Source organism: Hippocampus bargibanti, linkage group LG10, assembly GCF_051943395.1.
Source record: "Hippocampus bargibanti isolate YZ-2025 linkage group LG10, ASM5194339v1, whole genome shotgun sequence".
In the NCBI taxonomy this organism is placed as follows: Eukaryota; Metazoa; Chordata; class Actinopteri; order Syngnathiformes; family Syngnathidae; genus Hippocampus; species Hippocampus bargibanti.
The window spans coordinates 3455684-3472500 of record NC_142743.1 but is presented as its reverse complement, the minus strand read 5'-3'; the positions used below and the strand labels follow the sequence as shown (position 1 = coordinate 3472500).

General features: G+C 45.4%; 1 protein-coding gene across 1 annotated transcript in view; it reads right to left on the bottom strand.

The window, feature by feature from the left end:
• usp34 (ubiquitin specific peptidase 34) overlaps nt 1-16817 on the bottom strand; it is a 65151-nt gene that overhangs the window by 31801 nt on the left and 16533 nt on the right. The window contains 17 exon segments of the mRNA XM_089007138.1: nt 1-64; nt 477-674; nt 771-871; nt 1181-1331; nt 1413-1539; nt 1607-1769; nt 2121-2220; nt 2314-2427; nt 2526-2680; nt 2775-2857; nt 2943-3038; nt 4029-4118; nt 4193-4320; nt 7922-8040; nt 10010-10224; nt 10308-10660; nt 13886-14230. The exon segment at nt 1-64 is cut by the window's left edge and continues 65 nt beyond it. Of these exon segments, the coding sequence (XP_088863264.1) occupies nt 1-64; nt 477-674; nt 771-871; nt 1181-1331; nt 1413-1539; nt 1607-1769; nt 2121-2220; nt 2314-2427; nt 2526-2680; nt 2775-2857; nt 2943-3038; nt 4029-4118; nt 4193-4320; nt 7922-8040; nt 10010-10224; nt 10308-10660; nt 13886-14230 (2602 nt within the window).

Genomic DNA, 16817 nt, shown 5'->3' with positions numbered 1-16817 from the left:
GGAGTTCCCAAACGCGGCGAGAGAGGTTCTCGGCGTGCAGGTACAGTTCCTCGGAGCGAGCCATCTGCAGGGATGAGAATGAGAAATGAGGAAAAAAGTCTGGGGAAAAAAGGAACACGCATATCTACTATATATATATATATATATATATATATATATATATATATATATATATATATATATATATATATATATATATATATATATATATATATATATATATACGGCACCTAAATCAAGATCATCCAATCTAAATGGCGCTTTCCGCCAGCTGCCGTCAGTATCATCCAATCAAAATTGCCATTTCCGCCAACGCAAGCCGAAACAGGATATGAACAGCGAAAAAAAGAGAGAATACAGTACAAGTCGGAAATCCGTCGCTCGGCAGAAAATTATCCCTGCATCTACGCCAACGGTGCTATGAAAAGGTGTAGAGGGGACGCCCATCCGCCCCCACCGCAGCGGCGGCGACCCACCTCCGCCGCGTCCCGGCTGGGCGCCTTGAAGCAGGCCAGCATCTCCAGCAGGTCGAAGAGCGTGGTGAGGTGAGGCTCCTGCAGCAGCAGCAGCATGGGGATGCGCTCCTTCTGCGGGGGGGGCAGGCACGAGGCCGGCAGCTGCACGCCTTCGCCTTTGCGCTCGCGTCGGGGCGCTCCCAAGGACACGAACACCATCTGGCGTTTTGGCCACCGATACGGTTGGCGTGGCTCCATTTTGCAAACAAACCACCACCCGGGAGACTGTTTGACCTTTGCCGCCCAAGCGGTTACCTGCATGTCCTTGAAGCCAAGCTCGTGAAGAGTCTTCTCGTCATAGTCGGTGGTCAGTTCGTGGCCAGACGAGATCATCCGGACGGGTCCCATCAGAGCCCCTGTGAAAACCACATTGGCGCAACAACATACAGTGATACCTTGGCTTCCGAACTTAATTGGTTCCCAGACAGAGAGTGTAAGGCGAAAAGTGTGTATCCCAAAAATTAATTTCCCATAGGAAACCATTAAAATGAGAATTATCTCTGCCATTTTCTTGTTTGGAGAACGGGCTCGTTCGCGAATTGTGGCACTCCGTGTGTATGCCAAGGATACATTTTCATAAATTTAACGTTCGTAAACCGAAACGTTCGTAAACCAAGGTATCACTGTATGCAATTGAGTGGTCGGGGTCGGACGCCGCCACCCACCCGAAAAGTCGCCCGGCTGTCGGCCACTCTGGCCAAATTCCTGCAGCTGCGCCTGCTGGTTCATCTGCTCCTTCTGGAGGTTTTCGTACCAGTGGGTCACCTCGGCGCGGAGGTCCGCCACCTGGTCGCTGGGGTACATTTCGATGGTCATCTGCACGGAAAAAACAAAAGGTGGCGTCCCCCAAAATAGAAAACCAGAACAAAACGTTGAGGGAAGGGGGACGGGGAGGACCTTGTCGGGCAGTCCGGCAGGCTGACAGACGATCCTGAGCGGCAACGACTGCTTATCGCTGAGGGCCTTCAGGTGGCTGCTGATGCCCGTGCCCTCGATCTGCCACTGGCGCAGGTGGTAGGCGAACCTGCGACACCACAGCGCACGTAAGGAGGACCGCGCCGGCGCCGGGGCGGTGGTGCGGCGCAAATGACCTGCGCCTGAAGGCCTCCAGGTGCGTCTTGAGCATGAGCAGGCCCCTCTCGATGCTGGTCAGGCTTGACTGGGCGTCCTTCTCCAGGTTGCCCGACGCCTTCAACAGACTCTCCATGCACTTGCGGATGAACTCCTGCTCCTTTTCCAGGCCCGTCTTACCGGCTGCAACACACGGCAGTCTTGAGTTGGTAGACCTCCCCCCCCCATTTTTTTAAATTCATTTTGAACAATTATTTCTGCTTAGATTTTGTTTAGTAAAGTCTCTGCCATGTTATTTTCCTTTTTTGCCGCTCTCCTCCAACAATCGGTGAGCCAGATGTGATATCTGACCGAGATTCCGGTCAACAAATGGAACATCGGTAATGTGCTTTCGTCCATTTCTTAAATGTGGTTCACTTTTATTCGTGTCTGATTTTGGTCAAGTGCAGGATTAAAAATAACCAAACAAAAAAAAATAAGGTACTTGGTGGGGCCCCGCCCCAACGTGGCACGCGGGCGCCAAGCTCTACTGACCGTTGATGTAGTAGGAGTTTATGTACTGGATGGCGGCGCGGCTGATGTTAGTCGATTGAGCCCGCAGGGCGATGCCCCACAGCTGGTCCATCCCACAAAGCTGAAGGCACGTGCAGAAATAGAAAGCCGGCGGTGAGACGGACGGCTGCGTAAGAGGCCGGGAAGGGCCGGGAGGAACCGAGCCGAGATGGACCTCGCAGTTAGCGGGGTTGTCCAGCGCGCTGGTGGCCAGCCGGGCCAGGTTGCAAAGGTGCTGGAACAGGTTCAGGCCCGTCATGCTGATGGTCTCCGGCTTCAGCTGAGGCATCTGGACACCCCAAAATTCACAAGTCACGTTGATTCGGTTTCTTGCGCCAGATGAAATAAGCCTATTGAGTGCATTGGGTGACGTCGGGTCAGGCCTACCTTCTCCAGGAACAGGTGCTTGTACGTTTCCATGCCCATGGCGTGTTGGTCCTTGCTGCGCACCTGGTTTAGGAACCAGTGCAGGGCGTCGTCGTAGCACTCGGGATCCTCCACCAGGCAGTGCCACAGGATGTCCACCTGCTCCAGGCTCAGCCCTGAACGCCGCCAACGCACACCAGCAATCTTTGCGCAGTGCCGTGGACAACCGAGATCTGGGGGGGGGGGGGGGGTGATTGCGGGCGGTCTTACTGAAATGGTCCGGGGATCCCAGCGTCGAGAAGACACACATGAGGAACTGGAGGCGCACCTGAACCTCGGCACTGTGACTGTACCTGAAGCAGAGTATCCGACAACAAAAACTCATAGAAGAAGTGAACCTTCTGGGGACGTTTTGTTTGGTGGTGCGGCAAGACTCACAGGGCAAACTTGTGGCAGTGCTGTCGGACCTCCTGGATGTAATGCTGGAGGTTGTCGAAGAAGAGTTTCATCATGTGCAGCTCCTTCTCGGCCCACCTGAGCCCCGCCCACAAATAACAACCATAATTCAGCAAGAAGACAAAACGACACGTATGAAATGGAAACGCAAGGCAGCGGTACGGAAACGCTTTCCAGGGGAGCGCCACAGCGACCAAGAATTCACTGCCAGACGATGTGCGAAAATGTGACTACTCAACCAGGAAGTAACTCAAATAGCTAGAAAGGTAGATAGCTAGGTAGCATAGGAGCAAAATTGATAACGGCAGTTGAAGGCAATAAACACTACAAATGAAATAGTGATACATTGGATTATGAACTTAATTGGTTCCCAGAAAGTGTGTGTAAGGCGAAAAGTGTGTCTTCCAAACATTAAATTTCCCATAAGAAACCATTCAAATGAGAATAATCCGTCCCGAGGTCCCCATGAAACATAATTTTATACTAATTAAGCCTTAAAACTACACAAATTATACCTTATTTTATGTATAATAAATGTGCTGTGGTATTGTAATAAAAGAAAAAACTGTACGGTATAATCAAGTCGTTTTATTGACCTTTGTGATGGTCGATGGCTTGATGGAATAGATAGCTTTTTTCATAGTGTCTCAAGGACCTCTGGGTTGTACACAACATCCAAGATCGTTGTGATATTGCAACAGCAACAGATGCAGGCAGACACACTAGAAACTTCATTAATAGCCATTAACTCACTGTTCAGTAACCCAAACTGATGTGTCTCGTGAATCTTTTCTTTCATCATTCCGAAGTGATATGGGTCTGGAGTTATCTGAGCTTGAAATGGGGGCGGCTCCGCAAAAGGCAAATGGTGCCCCCTCATGGACGGGAAAAACATTACCAGAGGTCTGACCAGAAAATCTATTTCATGATTAGCAGTATCTTTTCTGCCCTGGTGTCCGCCAACTTTTTGTCATGAGTTTCAGACACTGTGAATAGCATAAAATGCTAATTTTATATGGGAAAAATGAGGGTGCGGTGAGGGGAGGGCATCAAAGTCTGCAAACTTACATGGTGATCCAGTGCGTGTCGTAGCTGGAGCCAAACTGCTGGAAGGTGCCGAAGAGCTTGGGGAGGAGCCTCAGCGACACCACCACGGACCTGAAGGAACACTGGCGCTGAGTGGCGCTTGAGCAGGGAGTTGGGGGGAGGGGTCGATGGGTGTGGGGGTTTACCGGTGGTGCGCCAGGTTGTCCAGGCAGCCCTCGATGAAGCGCATGCGGATCTGCCGGTCGGTGAACCAGCACACCAGCGAGCACAGCAGCTTCTCTGCCTCGTTGATCAAACCTTCCGACAGGTGGCTCTGAAAAGCAACGGCCACATTAGCGCCTTAGCGTCGCGCTACAGTCCAGGAGCCAAAATCCCACGACTCCATATTTGGAGGCCATTTTGTTTTTTTGCCCTTTCACAGACTTTATTAAAGCCATTTAACTAGTGGTGGACCGCAAAGTCTTGTCTGCCGGCCTCAAAATATCGCAATCATGTTTTGTCCATCGATTCTTATGAAATACAGTGATACCTTGGCTTATGAACTAATTTCCCATAGAAAGCCATTAAAATGAGAATAAGCCATTCCCAGGTCACCATAATTTTGTACTTTCGAAATTTTCTAAGCCTAAAAACTACACAAAATACAGTGATACCTCAGTTCTCGACCATAATCCGTTCCAGAACCTTGTTCGAAAAGCGATTTGTTCCAACACCGAAACCATTTTTCCCATTAAAAATAATGCAAATCGTTTTAATCCGTTCCAACACCCTGAATGTTTACCTTTTTAATACAGTATTTTATACGTTATTTTATGCATGAAATTGCACATTAAAATGATGACTAACATAGAAAAAGCAATGTCTATCTCAGAAAATGTTAAGCAAAATGGCAAAGACACAAATAACAAACATAAATGTAACCCCGGTTAATTGTACGTTCGTAAAGAAAAGAATTATGAATAGGATTTATTACCTTTGTGGTGTTCAGCAGAAGGCACAGGTGGACAGACGAAGGAAATGTATTGTTTGGAAGCAGAGTCCCCTTTCATAAAAACTTCGGGGAGCTCTTCTGTCTGAGGGGTGCTCACACGTTCAAATCTCTTTGCTACGGATGACTCGGCTACAGGATGTTTTTTTCTCTTAAAATATCTATCCAATGACACTTGCTCTCACTCCCATAGCCACATCACTAGATTTCACAGCCTCCTTATTTTTTAATATCGTACTGATCGTAGATTTCGCCATGCTCTATTCCCTACCAGGAATTTGATTCCTGGTAGGGAATCAATTCCTACCATTATTTGATTGATACAGCGGAGAACCAATCAAATGACATCTCATTGAGAGACTCACTGCGAGTCAACAACACCCCTTCGTTGCAAAGTGAACAAGGATGTCGTTAGTTACATCCTAATTTTTCGCTCGGTTTTTCCCCTTAAACGTAAGATAGAGTATAAAAAGTGGAAGAGTTGGACCAAGTAAGAAGAAAAAACGTATCACTTTCATACGGAATGAGAGGATGACTTTTTTTCACGATGACATTTTCAAGTGCGGTTGTCTCGTCTGCCAGTTATCAGAGTGAACTCAGGTAATGGCAAACAATTGACATAATTATGTTGTGTTGTGCAACATATGCGGATATACATCAACATAAATTGCAATAATCTTCACTATATTTCTCAATAAATATAATGAGTAGATCATTTTGACTTGGTCATTTCAAAAGTAACTCCCTTGCTGAAAAAAGTGTGAGCACCCCTGCCCTAGCCAGATCAGACACTCGCACACCATCTTCATATTTTGCTATTATTTCTTTCTTAAATGCAATAGTTGTACGCACTACTTTTCTTTTTTCACTTGTAGCAGCACTTACTTTCTTTGGAGGTATGATTCGCGGCTAAAACTCTTATACCTATATTATACTCGTATACCTATATTAAACGTGAGAGCAAAACGCAGCACGTCCGCAAGCAACAACAGTTGGTCACGAAGTGAGCGATACACCCGTACGCCGCTCAGCATCCCACCCTCGCGTACGCACTCACGCGTCGTACCGGCGTTCGAAATCCGATTGTTGTTCGAACTACGAAGCAAGAATTTCTCGAATATTCTGTTCGGACTCCGATTTGTGAGTCGTTCCAAAACCGAGGTTCCACTGTATACCATGTTTTATGTATAATAAATGTGCTCTGGTGTTGTAATTAAAGAAATAAACCGTACTGCATAATAAAGTCATTTTATTTACCTTGGATGGAATTGGATCACTTGTAAGCTTTGGCAGCTTTGTCGTCAGAACTGCTCACCATGACGAATGACACTATGAATCCCTGTACGACGCTTAAAGTTCTCGAACCAGTCGTGGCTCGCCTTGAAATCATCAATAGATGACGAACTTTCAGGTTGCCTCTTGACGATATCCTAGTGAAGTTGCCGTGCTTTCTCGGCGATAATTTTACAAGTTCCTCACCAATTGTGTTCTGCTTAGCTGGGTTGATAGCTTTTTGCATTAATTGTACAGATGGCTTGTGGGGGTTATTTGTGGAGCCTGATTGATGGGATATTTTAACCTTGCAGTCTACACTCTGCCTTTGAACTATCAATAAAGTTGAAACAAGTCCAAATATCACTGTGTTTCCTATCCATTTTCTCACTTTCTCTCTGATGTCTGCCTATCTATTTTTATTTGCAGCTCTGTGTTTCTGTAACTCCCCCCCTTACTGCTGCGGTCTTGACCAATCACGTGCGGCTTTAACGAAGACTGGGAGTGGAGAATAGAGGACACAAAATAGTCTGCTCCCATTTCCTTGTTAGGAGAACATGCTCGTTTTCTAACAACACATCACTCATTGTGGCACTCCGTGTGTATCCCGCAAAAATAGTTAATATGTAAATTCTCGGGAATTTAACGTTCGTAAGCCGAAAAGTTCGTTAGCCAAGGCGCTCGTAAACTGAGGTATCACTGTAATTCCAAATTGTCTTTTGGCTTCCTTTTCCATCGCTTCCAGACATGCGTTGTCGTATTGAAGCATTGAACCAATCACATTTCAGCCATTATTTGTGACCAGGGTCAGAAATCCACCAGGAGGCCTGCGCCATCAAATCTGCAGGCCCTGGAGCATTAAATAAGTGTCGATCAAACTGTTGCTTGAACCAATCAGAGTTTGAAATGGAGATGCAAAGGCCTTCCGCCAGAACTGATCAACGTCATCGTTTTCGCAAACTATGATTGGATGGTCACTAGCCAATCATAGTATCAATACTAGGTGGTAAGAGCATACTGGCCAAAGCTAGCGCACAGTATCGGTAGCGAGCTGCATAAGCAAATACGGGTAACATCCGAGTTACGACCGGGTTCCGTTCCGACAAAACGGTCGCAAGGGGCGTACATGTTGCCGAGATGGTATCTGCACTGTATAACTACTGCATTGAGTGTAGTCATGCAGTAGATTGCTGTGCGAAACTGTAACTGCTAACGCGTTGCGCTGCCAGGCGTAGAACAAAAAAAAAAATTAAAAAAGAAAGGAAAAAAGGGGGGTCTGGTGGTCGTGGTTGTAAGTACGGGTGGTTGTAAATCGCGCTGGTCGTAACTCGGATGTTACCTGTATATTGTCGCATGGATTTAATAGCGGTTTTGTCAAGCCACAATGGCCGAAGGAAGGGGAAGAAATCAATTTGCTTACAGATTTACTGTTCAAGCCATTTTTAAGTCGATGGACATCATTACCGGACTGGATGGACATCATTAAGCAAGGTGGGTCAATGGCACCCTCTAAGGGACTTGTCATGAATCACACCTCGTTTTTTCCCATCTGGATTGATTCAGACATAGCACGACTGAAGGCCTGGCAATGAAATCCACGGTCCGGCACTGCATTTAACACATGGATCGACACAGGCGTCCATTATGTACGTACAGCGTGGTCGTCCTGGACCAGGTCCCAAAGCAGCGTGTTGCCCTTCTTGCAAACGTTGTCCAGGTTGACGTCGGTGGCGGCGTGGCCGCCAGAGTACGGGTGCTTGAGCGCCGTCGGACCTGAGCGGCGGGCGACACAACAATTGGGGGAATAAATAAATAATAATAATAATAATAATAATAATACATTGTATTTTATATTCAAAACTCTCAAGGTCACTTTACAGTCACAGATAATAATAAATAATAATAAATAATAATAATAATAAATTTCATTTGTAAGCGCCTTTCAAAACTCTCAAGGTCACCTTACAGTCACTGGATCAGTTTTTCTGTGGGTGAGCAGCGGCGGCCCCATGCGCCAGCGTTCACTCAACCCGGAATAAATCAAATATATAAAATGCTAGCTGGCTAGCAATTGGATAGCTAATAGACAGCCAGCCAGCCAGCCAGCTAGCTAGCTAACAGTTAAGCAATATACAGGCAGCTCCCTAGCCAGTTAGCCAGCAGATAGCCAATAGACAGCCAGCCAACTAGCCAGCTAATAGACAATCGATAGCCAGCCAACCAGCTACCAGATAGCCAACAGATAGCTAGCCAGCCAGCTAGCTAGCTAACAGATAGCCAATAGCTATCTAAATAGAGAGCTCGCCAGCTAGATAGCAAATAGAGAGCTAGCTAGATAGATGTATAAAGGTGAAGAAGGCCACGACGGAATTGATCGTAAATGGACAAAAATAATAATAATACACTTCATTTCTAAGCGCAATTCCCAACTCCCAAGGTCACTTTACAGTCACAGGATCAGTCTTTCTGCGGGTGAGCAGCGGCAGCCACACCCGCCACCGTTCACTCAACCCGAAATAACTCAAATAGATGGAAAGTTAGCTAACTCGCAATTAGATAACTAATAGATGGCTAGATAGCCAGCCAAATAGCTAATAGACAGCTAGCAAGTTAGCCAGCTAGGTAGCTATCTAGTTAGGCAGCCAGCAAGATAGCTAATAGACAGCTAGCTAGGTAGCCAGCGAGGTAGACAATGGTGGACAAGAGAGTATCGACGGACGGCGACCTGCCCGGGTACCGTTAATAATAATACATTTCATTTTTAAGCGCCTTTCAAAACTCTCAAGGTCACTTAACAGTCACTGTTAGTTGTTTTTCTGAAACGCAATGTTTTATTGCTTACATCTGTTGTTGCTCAGAACGGCCAGAGGCGTGGCATCATAATCAAGAAAACTATGTTTTACTAATTTATCACTTTAATTTGCATGTACTCTCAATAAATGTCTTGGCAGAGGGCCGCAGAATGCGGACGTATGTCATTGATGACTGCGTCTCCTGCCGGCAGTGGGGACGATCTTTCTGGTTCCGAGTCTCTGTCCACGGTGTCTGACTGTCATATCTCTGACAAGGACAAGTTAACTTGGATGAACTGAGAGCGGCCAGAGAGTTAAGAGTGGAACCAGCGTAGTGGTGTGTCAGTGATCCCAATGCAGGAAAGTCTGTCAAGGAGGATGGGATGAGAAATGGTGTCAAAAGATGCAGAGAGGTCAAGAAGGACGAGGATGGAGAGTAAACCGGCGTCAGCTGCCAAAAGAAGATCATTCGTGACTTTTAAGAGAGCTGATTCTCTACTGTGGAGGGGGCGGAAACCAGATTGGAATGGTTATGGAATCATAATAATAATAATAATACATTTCATTTTTCAGCGCCTTTCAAAACTCCCAAGGTACACTTAACAGTCACTGTTAGATGTTTTTCTGCGGATGAGCCAGCGTTCACTCAACCCGGAAGTAACTCAAATAGATAGAAAGCTAGCTAGCAAATACATAGCTAATGGATAGCTAGCCAGACAGCTAGCTAGATTGCCAGACAGCTAATGGATAGCTAGCGAGATAGCTAGCGAGATAGCCACCCAGCTAGCCAGATAGCTAATAGATATCTCGCCAGACAGCTAGCGAGATAGCCAGCCTCAATGACTATGGGAACAGCGACTACGGAGCGATAGCCCAATAAACCCCATGCGTATATTCTTTATCCTCAGGCCAAAAGGCTCAATAACGTCTCTTTTTTTTGAAGGGGTTACCTTGCACCAGGTGCTCGTGGTAGATGGACGCCAGGTTGGGGAGGTGCTGCTGGAGATGCGAGCTGAGCTGGGCGTGCGAATTGATCCGCGCCAGCTCCTCCTCGCAGCCCGACTCCTCGCCGTCAAAGTCTGCCATGTTCTTCTCCGACTTGGCGCTGACCTGCGAGCTGCTGCAGCTCACGTCGTCGGCGCTCATCATGTCCTCCATCGCCGCCCTGGACGGGCGTCGAGGACACTCGCTCAGAGAGCGGCGGAGCGAAACGCCCACCGGCAGTTTAGGGCGCCGGCGGAGACTCACCCTTCGTGATGGTGGCGGTGGCGAGGAAGATGATGACGATGATGATGATGATGACGAGGAGGATGACGAGGGCCAGTGAAGCGGCGGCAGTTGAACATCTCTCCGCCCACGGCCTCGCCCAAGAAGTCGGCGGGCTCCTGGCGCACGGCGGCCACCCTGCCGTCGGTCGCCTGCGCCGACGAGGACGTTGCGCAGGTGTCCATCATCCTCATCCGACTCTCCAAGGAGGTGCCAGCGGCAGCCATGATGGCTGAGGTTTCCGGGCTGAAGGGGAGGACCTTTGCTTTGGCGCCCTCGCCCAGAGCCTCGCCCGCCTTCCTCTTCCGTGACTGGGCTCGCCCTCGGGGGTCCTTCTGTCATCAATCGCATGCGTCAACGGCAAGAGGACTACGTTTGTTGGCAAAAAAAATCTCATCTTTGTCCCACCTTATCATCATAATAATAATAATCCATTTCATGTTTAAAGGACAACCGACACCTCCGGACAAGTTGTCCATAATTTGTAAAATCGCTTCAAATGTACAGCCCGCCCGAGTTGCGCAACGCTTGCCTGGGTAAGCACCCCGCCCTCGGACCACCCAGCCCGGGGGTGTTTATTAATTAAAAGCTGCCCCCCATGCCCAAATTAATGTCAAATTATCTACCTCGAGAGCGTACTCGTCACGAGTGATGGGAAATTGCAGCTCTTTTTAGTGAGCCGATTGTTTTGCTTTGGCTCATTTTTGGCTCCCAAATGGCTCCTTGATTTTTGGGGTTTAAATTAATTTAATGCCAAAAATAATGTCAAATTATCAAACTAATTACTAATGTAAAAAAATATACAATATATTTTTTACTGCTTGTACTTGTCACGTACTTGCCACGACAGAAGGTCCTAGTGATGGGAAATTGCGGCTCTTTTTAGTGAGCTGATTCGTTTGGTTTGACTCACTAATGGCTTCTTGAAATTCCCAGCTGACAAATCAGCCCATTTCCAATGGAGCTTTGTCGCCATCTTCTGCCTTTTTTGGGGTGCAACATCCTCCCCCCGTTGTCTCAAAATGACACGGAATAAATTCTTTAATCGGTTGCAAACATGTATGCTTTCCTCTTCAGAACTATTTGAATCATATTCATAACTGGATGAGTAACAAGAAAGCATCTTCTCTGAATCTGAAGCCATTGTTTTGATTCTCGAGCAAGGCAAGACATCTTGGCGTGACACCACGAACAAGGGGGCGGGACCTTCTGAAACTGCCCACTTCCGGTTTAAAATTTTTGCCGTTTTAGCACACTAAGTCATTTTTAATGGTGTTTTGCGTTTGACTAAAAATATCACACTGTGTGTTTTGGGTATTTTAGATGCTATAAAACGTTTTTCTGATGTTAGTTAGGAAACAAAAAAGTGATGTCGGCTGTCCTTTAAGCGTCTTTCAAAACTCTCAAGGTCACTTAACAGTCACTGTTAGATGTTTTTTGCGGGTGAGCAGCGGCAGTCACACGCGCCAGCCTTCACTAAAACCGGAAGTAACTCAAATAGATAGAAAGCTAGCGAGCCAATACATAGCTAATAGATAGCTAGCCAGATAGCCAGACAGCTAATGGATAGCTCGCTAGATAGCTAGCGAGATAGCTAGCTAATACATCATTAATAATACTGCTTATTACGATACTATTTTCATTTCACGTGCACATTTCTAGTCTTTTTATGTATAATTAGTTCCGTTCAGTACGATTCATGGTTATTACGATAATCCGGTTTCTACAGTGCTCTTTGTCATCTCCCGCCGGCCATTTTGCTATGTTTATATCGATACAAAAGATACTTAAGGTGAATCGATATTTGCTTAGGGGTTTCTATACAGTACCACCATTATCGAAATCTGTATCGGTCGCGCCATTGGTTGACTTGGTCACGCGACTTGGTCACGCGACCAGCTCCATCCAGCGTGATGATTTTGAAAATTACTGTACATGCCATACTGTATTAAAGATCCCCCAGTCACGTAACCTGCTTCCGTGTTTTGACTTGTCATACACGAGCACAATAAAAAAAAAAAAAAAAATCGTAGCAAAGCTCACGTCTTTCATTCGTGCTGCAATAGCATCTGAGACATACTGTAATGCCCCTCAGCGTGGCAAATGTTGCGCACAGTCGCCGCTATAGCGGGTCGGTCGTTTTAATAACAAACGTAGCAGTTATCACATACAGATACAAGCAGGAGCTGTTGTTACGCCACAGCTCAGTCATTCTATTCAGGCACTCTCTCGAACCCCATTCTCGGGTCCTCCCAAGCCCCAGTCACGTGACCAACTTCCGTGTTTTGACCTGTCTTACAGAGCACAATAAAAAAAACGTAGCAGAGCTTATACACAGTACTGTTGTTCGACACCAATTTCAACTATGATGAAACGTAAGAATTGTGATATCCGAACAACGTACAAGCCAATCGTGGCTGTGGAGGACAATCCAACAAGCAAACCCTTTATCGCGAAAGAGTTTGGCGTGCAGCAGAATACTTCATCAACGCAAGTAATGTAAACGTTTTGTTTTCCATCCATGTATTTAATTGTGTTGCATTCAGATGTCTTTATCGCTTGCAACAATCACTGTTTTTCATGTTTGTACATGCTGGCGTTCGTGGTTTTGTGTGTTAATAGTACAACGTGAGGATTTTGCATTGGTTGCATTTTTGAAAGGAAATAGTCATTAAAAAAGTGTAAAGACGTTTTTATTTTATGCATAAGTTTATTTTTCACTTCACTACTGTACAAAAAGCATGCTAGATACGCAATCCATGATAAATGATAAAATTACATGCCATATCAAAGATCCCCATTTACGTATTGCCCCCCCCCCCCCCCTTTAATGCAGTTCGGCCTAGGACGGATATATCGATAGTACGGTTATATCTGCATTTTTTTCCGACTCCCGAGAATATCGATATAACGAGACTTTACTGTAGTTGAAATGAGTCCAAATTTCACTGTTTTTTCTATCCATGTTCTCACCTTTTTATTTGTTGTTTTTTTTCCACTTTTGTTTGTCTTTTGTTTCAAGCTCTTTCATCTCACTTTTGTGTGTGCGCTTCTGTAACCCTCCCTCCTGCTCAATGCTGCGAGGAGTCCCAATAACCGGCTCGTTCACAAATGACACATCACTCATTGTGGCGTTCCGTGTGTTTCCCAAAAACTAGTTCGTATACCAAGATTATATTCTCGCAAATTTAATGTTCGTAAGGTGAAAAGTTCGTTAGCTAAAGCGTTCGTAAGGCAAGGTATCACTGTACAGTGGGGACCTGGGAACGGATTATTCTGATTTTAATGGTTTCTTATGGGAAATAAATATTTGGAAGACAAACTTTTCACCTTACACAACCTTTCTGAGACCCAGTTAAGTTCGTGAGCTGAGGTATCACTGTATTTTGTGTAGTTTTAAGGCTTATTTAGTTGAAAATGGTGTTTTATGGGGGCCTGGGAACGGATTATTCCCATATTAATGGTTTCCTGTGGGAAATTAATGTTTGGGATACGCACTTTTCGCCTTACACACTCTGTCTGGGAACCAATTAAGTTCCTAAGCCAAGGTATCACTGTACCTTGTTTGTCGCATCGTCAGCAGGCGCTTGTTCTACATCCTCGTCTTCCTCCTCGTCATCATCATCATCATCATCATCGTCGTCCTCGTCGTCTTCGTCGTCTTCCTCGTCATCCTCATCGTCGTCGTCATCCTCCTCTTCCTCGTCGTCCTCCTTGAGGGCCTCGCTGTCGGCCATGTCGTCCGAGTGGACGTCGCTGGCGGGGCTGCCGGCCGATTGGCTGGCCCGGCTGGAGGCGGCATCGTCGTTGCTGGAGGCGTCGCTGCGGCCGCTGGTGCTACCCGGCCCGCTGCTTCCCTCCTCGGCGCTGTTGGCCGTCTCGTCCGAGCTGCCTTGCATGGACTCCTGAGCGGGACCGCAAAGCGACAAATCATTGCCACCGGGACCTCTTCCAGTCCATCTATTCTGGTTCTATCCGGACCAATTTTAGATGAAATGCAATCATTCTATTGCACATGTGTCCAAGTCGAGGCTCGGGGGCCAAATGTGGCCCGCCGCCTCATTTTATTCGAACTGCGAAAGCAAATGTTTGTTTTTCTACTTCTTTCATTCCTTTCATAACTTTGTTGCTATGAAATGTCAATTTCTCCACTGCGAGACATCCAATCCAATCCAATCAAGCACGTCAAGTGCCTTGATGCTTGTTTGTATTCGTGGTATTATTGTTAGTAGTAGTAGTGGTGGTAGCAGTCATAGTAGTAGTATTATCTATATTAGTAGAAGTAGTAATCATATTAGTAGTAGTATTGTTAGTACTAGTAGTGGGAGTAGTAGTTGTAGCAGTAGTATTGTTTGTATTAGGAATAATCATTTCTAAGCGCCTTTCAAAACTCTCAAGGATACTTTACAGTCACAGGATATTTTGTCTGTGGGTGAGCAGCGGCAGCCACACGTGCCAGCGGTCACTCAACCCGTAAAGTAAAAAAAAAAAAATAATAATAATAATGACACCACAAAGACACAGTCATTCAATCTTCAGCACTTTCTGTACCCTCTTTGTGACATGAAGCCGTTCTTTATTGTTAGTAGTAATGGGTTTATTTTGATGGTTCGTCCAGGGTTCATTGCTTCTACGGGCGTTGGTGGCAGATGATGGTTAAATCAGGAGGAAACCAGGTGTGGGACAGAATAAATTATTTTAATCTTGATGACAGCAGAGACATTGCGGTGTCGGCTAAGGAGATGAAGAGAGAGAGATAGATGGAATGGGAGAGCATTTATAATGCGCACAGTGTGCGACGCGATAGGATGTGACATAATGTGTATGTGTATCAGGAAGTCCAAAACATAAACAAAGATTAGAAAGTGATGTTTAAAGGACAACCAACGTCTCCGGACAAATTGTGTCCATAATTTGTAAAATGGCTTCAAATGACTTCTACTGAGCGTATTTTACAAAGATTCCACCGCATATAGGTATATTTTACATTGTAAGACTCGCGCTGAATATTCAGGAAGTCTTGTTTTTGAGTTGGTGACGAGTCCGTACGTGACGTCACTAAAGGACCACCTTCTTTTTTCCTTTCGGCTTTTCCCCTCAGGGGTCGCCACAGCGAATCAATGTCCTCCATCTATCCGCATTGTAGCGGTCCTTCCATCACGTCAATGTATTTTGCTGTACTTGTTTGGTCTGGGGACCTCGTGTTGCACCCAAAAGCCGCCAGAAGGCCAGAAGAGGGCGTCCAAGCGCCATAAAAGGAATTTATCAGCCTGTGGAAACGGAGGTGGCCACAGGAGGTCGCCATTTTGTGCCTCTTTTTTAGGTGAGAGATTTCCCCCAATGTTGCCTCAAAATGGCACAAATAAATTATTTAATCGATTGCGAACATGTATGCTTTCCTCTTCAGAACTATTTGAATCATATTCATAACTGGATGAGTAACAAGAAAGCATCTTCTCCGAATCTGAAGCCATTGTTTTGATTCTCCAGCAATGCAAGTCTTGGCGTGACGTCACGAACTGGGGGAGGGACTTTCTGAAAATGCCCAATTCGCAGCTAATTTTTTTTGCAGATTTTGGACACATTCAGTCATTTTTACTGGTGTTTTGCATTTGACTAAAAATATCATACTGCGTGTTTTGGGTATTTTAGATGCTATAAAACGTTTTTCTGATGTCAGTTAAAAAACAAACAAGTGACGTCGGTTGTCCTTAAAGGACGAACATGTTCGTATGGCGAATTACCCCAACAAGAAGTACTATTGTTAGTAGGAGTAGTCGTAGTAGTGGTAGTATTGTTACTATTAGTAGTATTATTGTTAGTATTAGTAGTAGTATTGTTAGTAGTAGTATTATTAGTAGTAGTATTGTGAATAGTAGTAGTATTAGTAGTATTCGTTGGTAGTAGTGTTAGTAGTATTATTGTGAGTACAGTGGTACCTTGGCTTACGAACTTAATTTGTTTCCAGACAGAGTGTGTAAGGCGAAAAGTGTGTGTCCCAAAAATTAATTTCCCATAGGAAACCATTAAAATGGGAATAATCCGTTCCCAGGTCCCCATAAAACATAATTTTCTACTTTCTAATTTTCTAAGCCTTAAAACTACACACAATATACCTTATTGTATGTATAATAAATGTGCTATAGTATTATGATTAAAGAAAACTTTAAACTGTACTATACAATAAAGTCATTTCATTTACCTTTGTGATGGTCGTTAATGGCTTGATGGAATGGAGTATCCAGTTTCCTCAGCATTAAACACTTGATGAGGAACATAGGCTTCTTTCACCATCTTGATGATCCCTTGTATGTGCTTTCTCTGTGATAATTGTATCTAGTTCATCAATTGTGATCTGTTTAGCTGGGTTAATAGCTTTTTGCATCGAGTGTACAGATGACTTGTGTGGGATATTTAACCTTCCAGTCTACACTCTGCTTTTGAACTATCAAAGCTGAAATGGGTCCAAATTTCACTGTTTTCTATCCATTT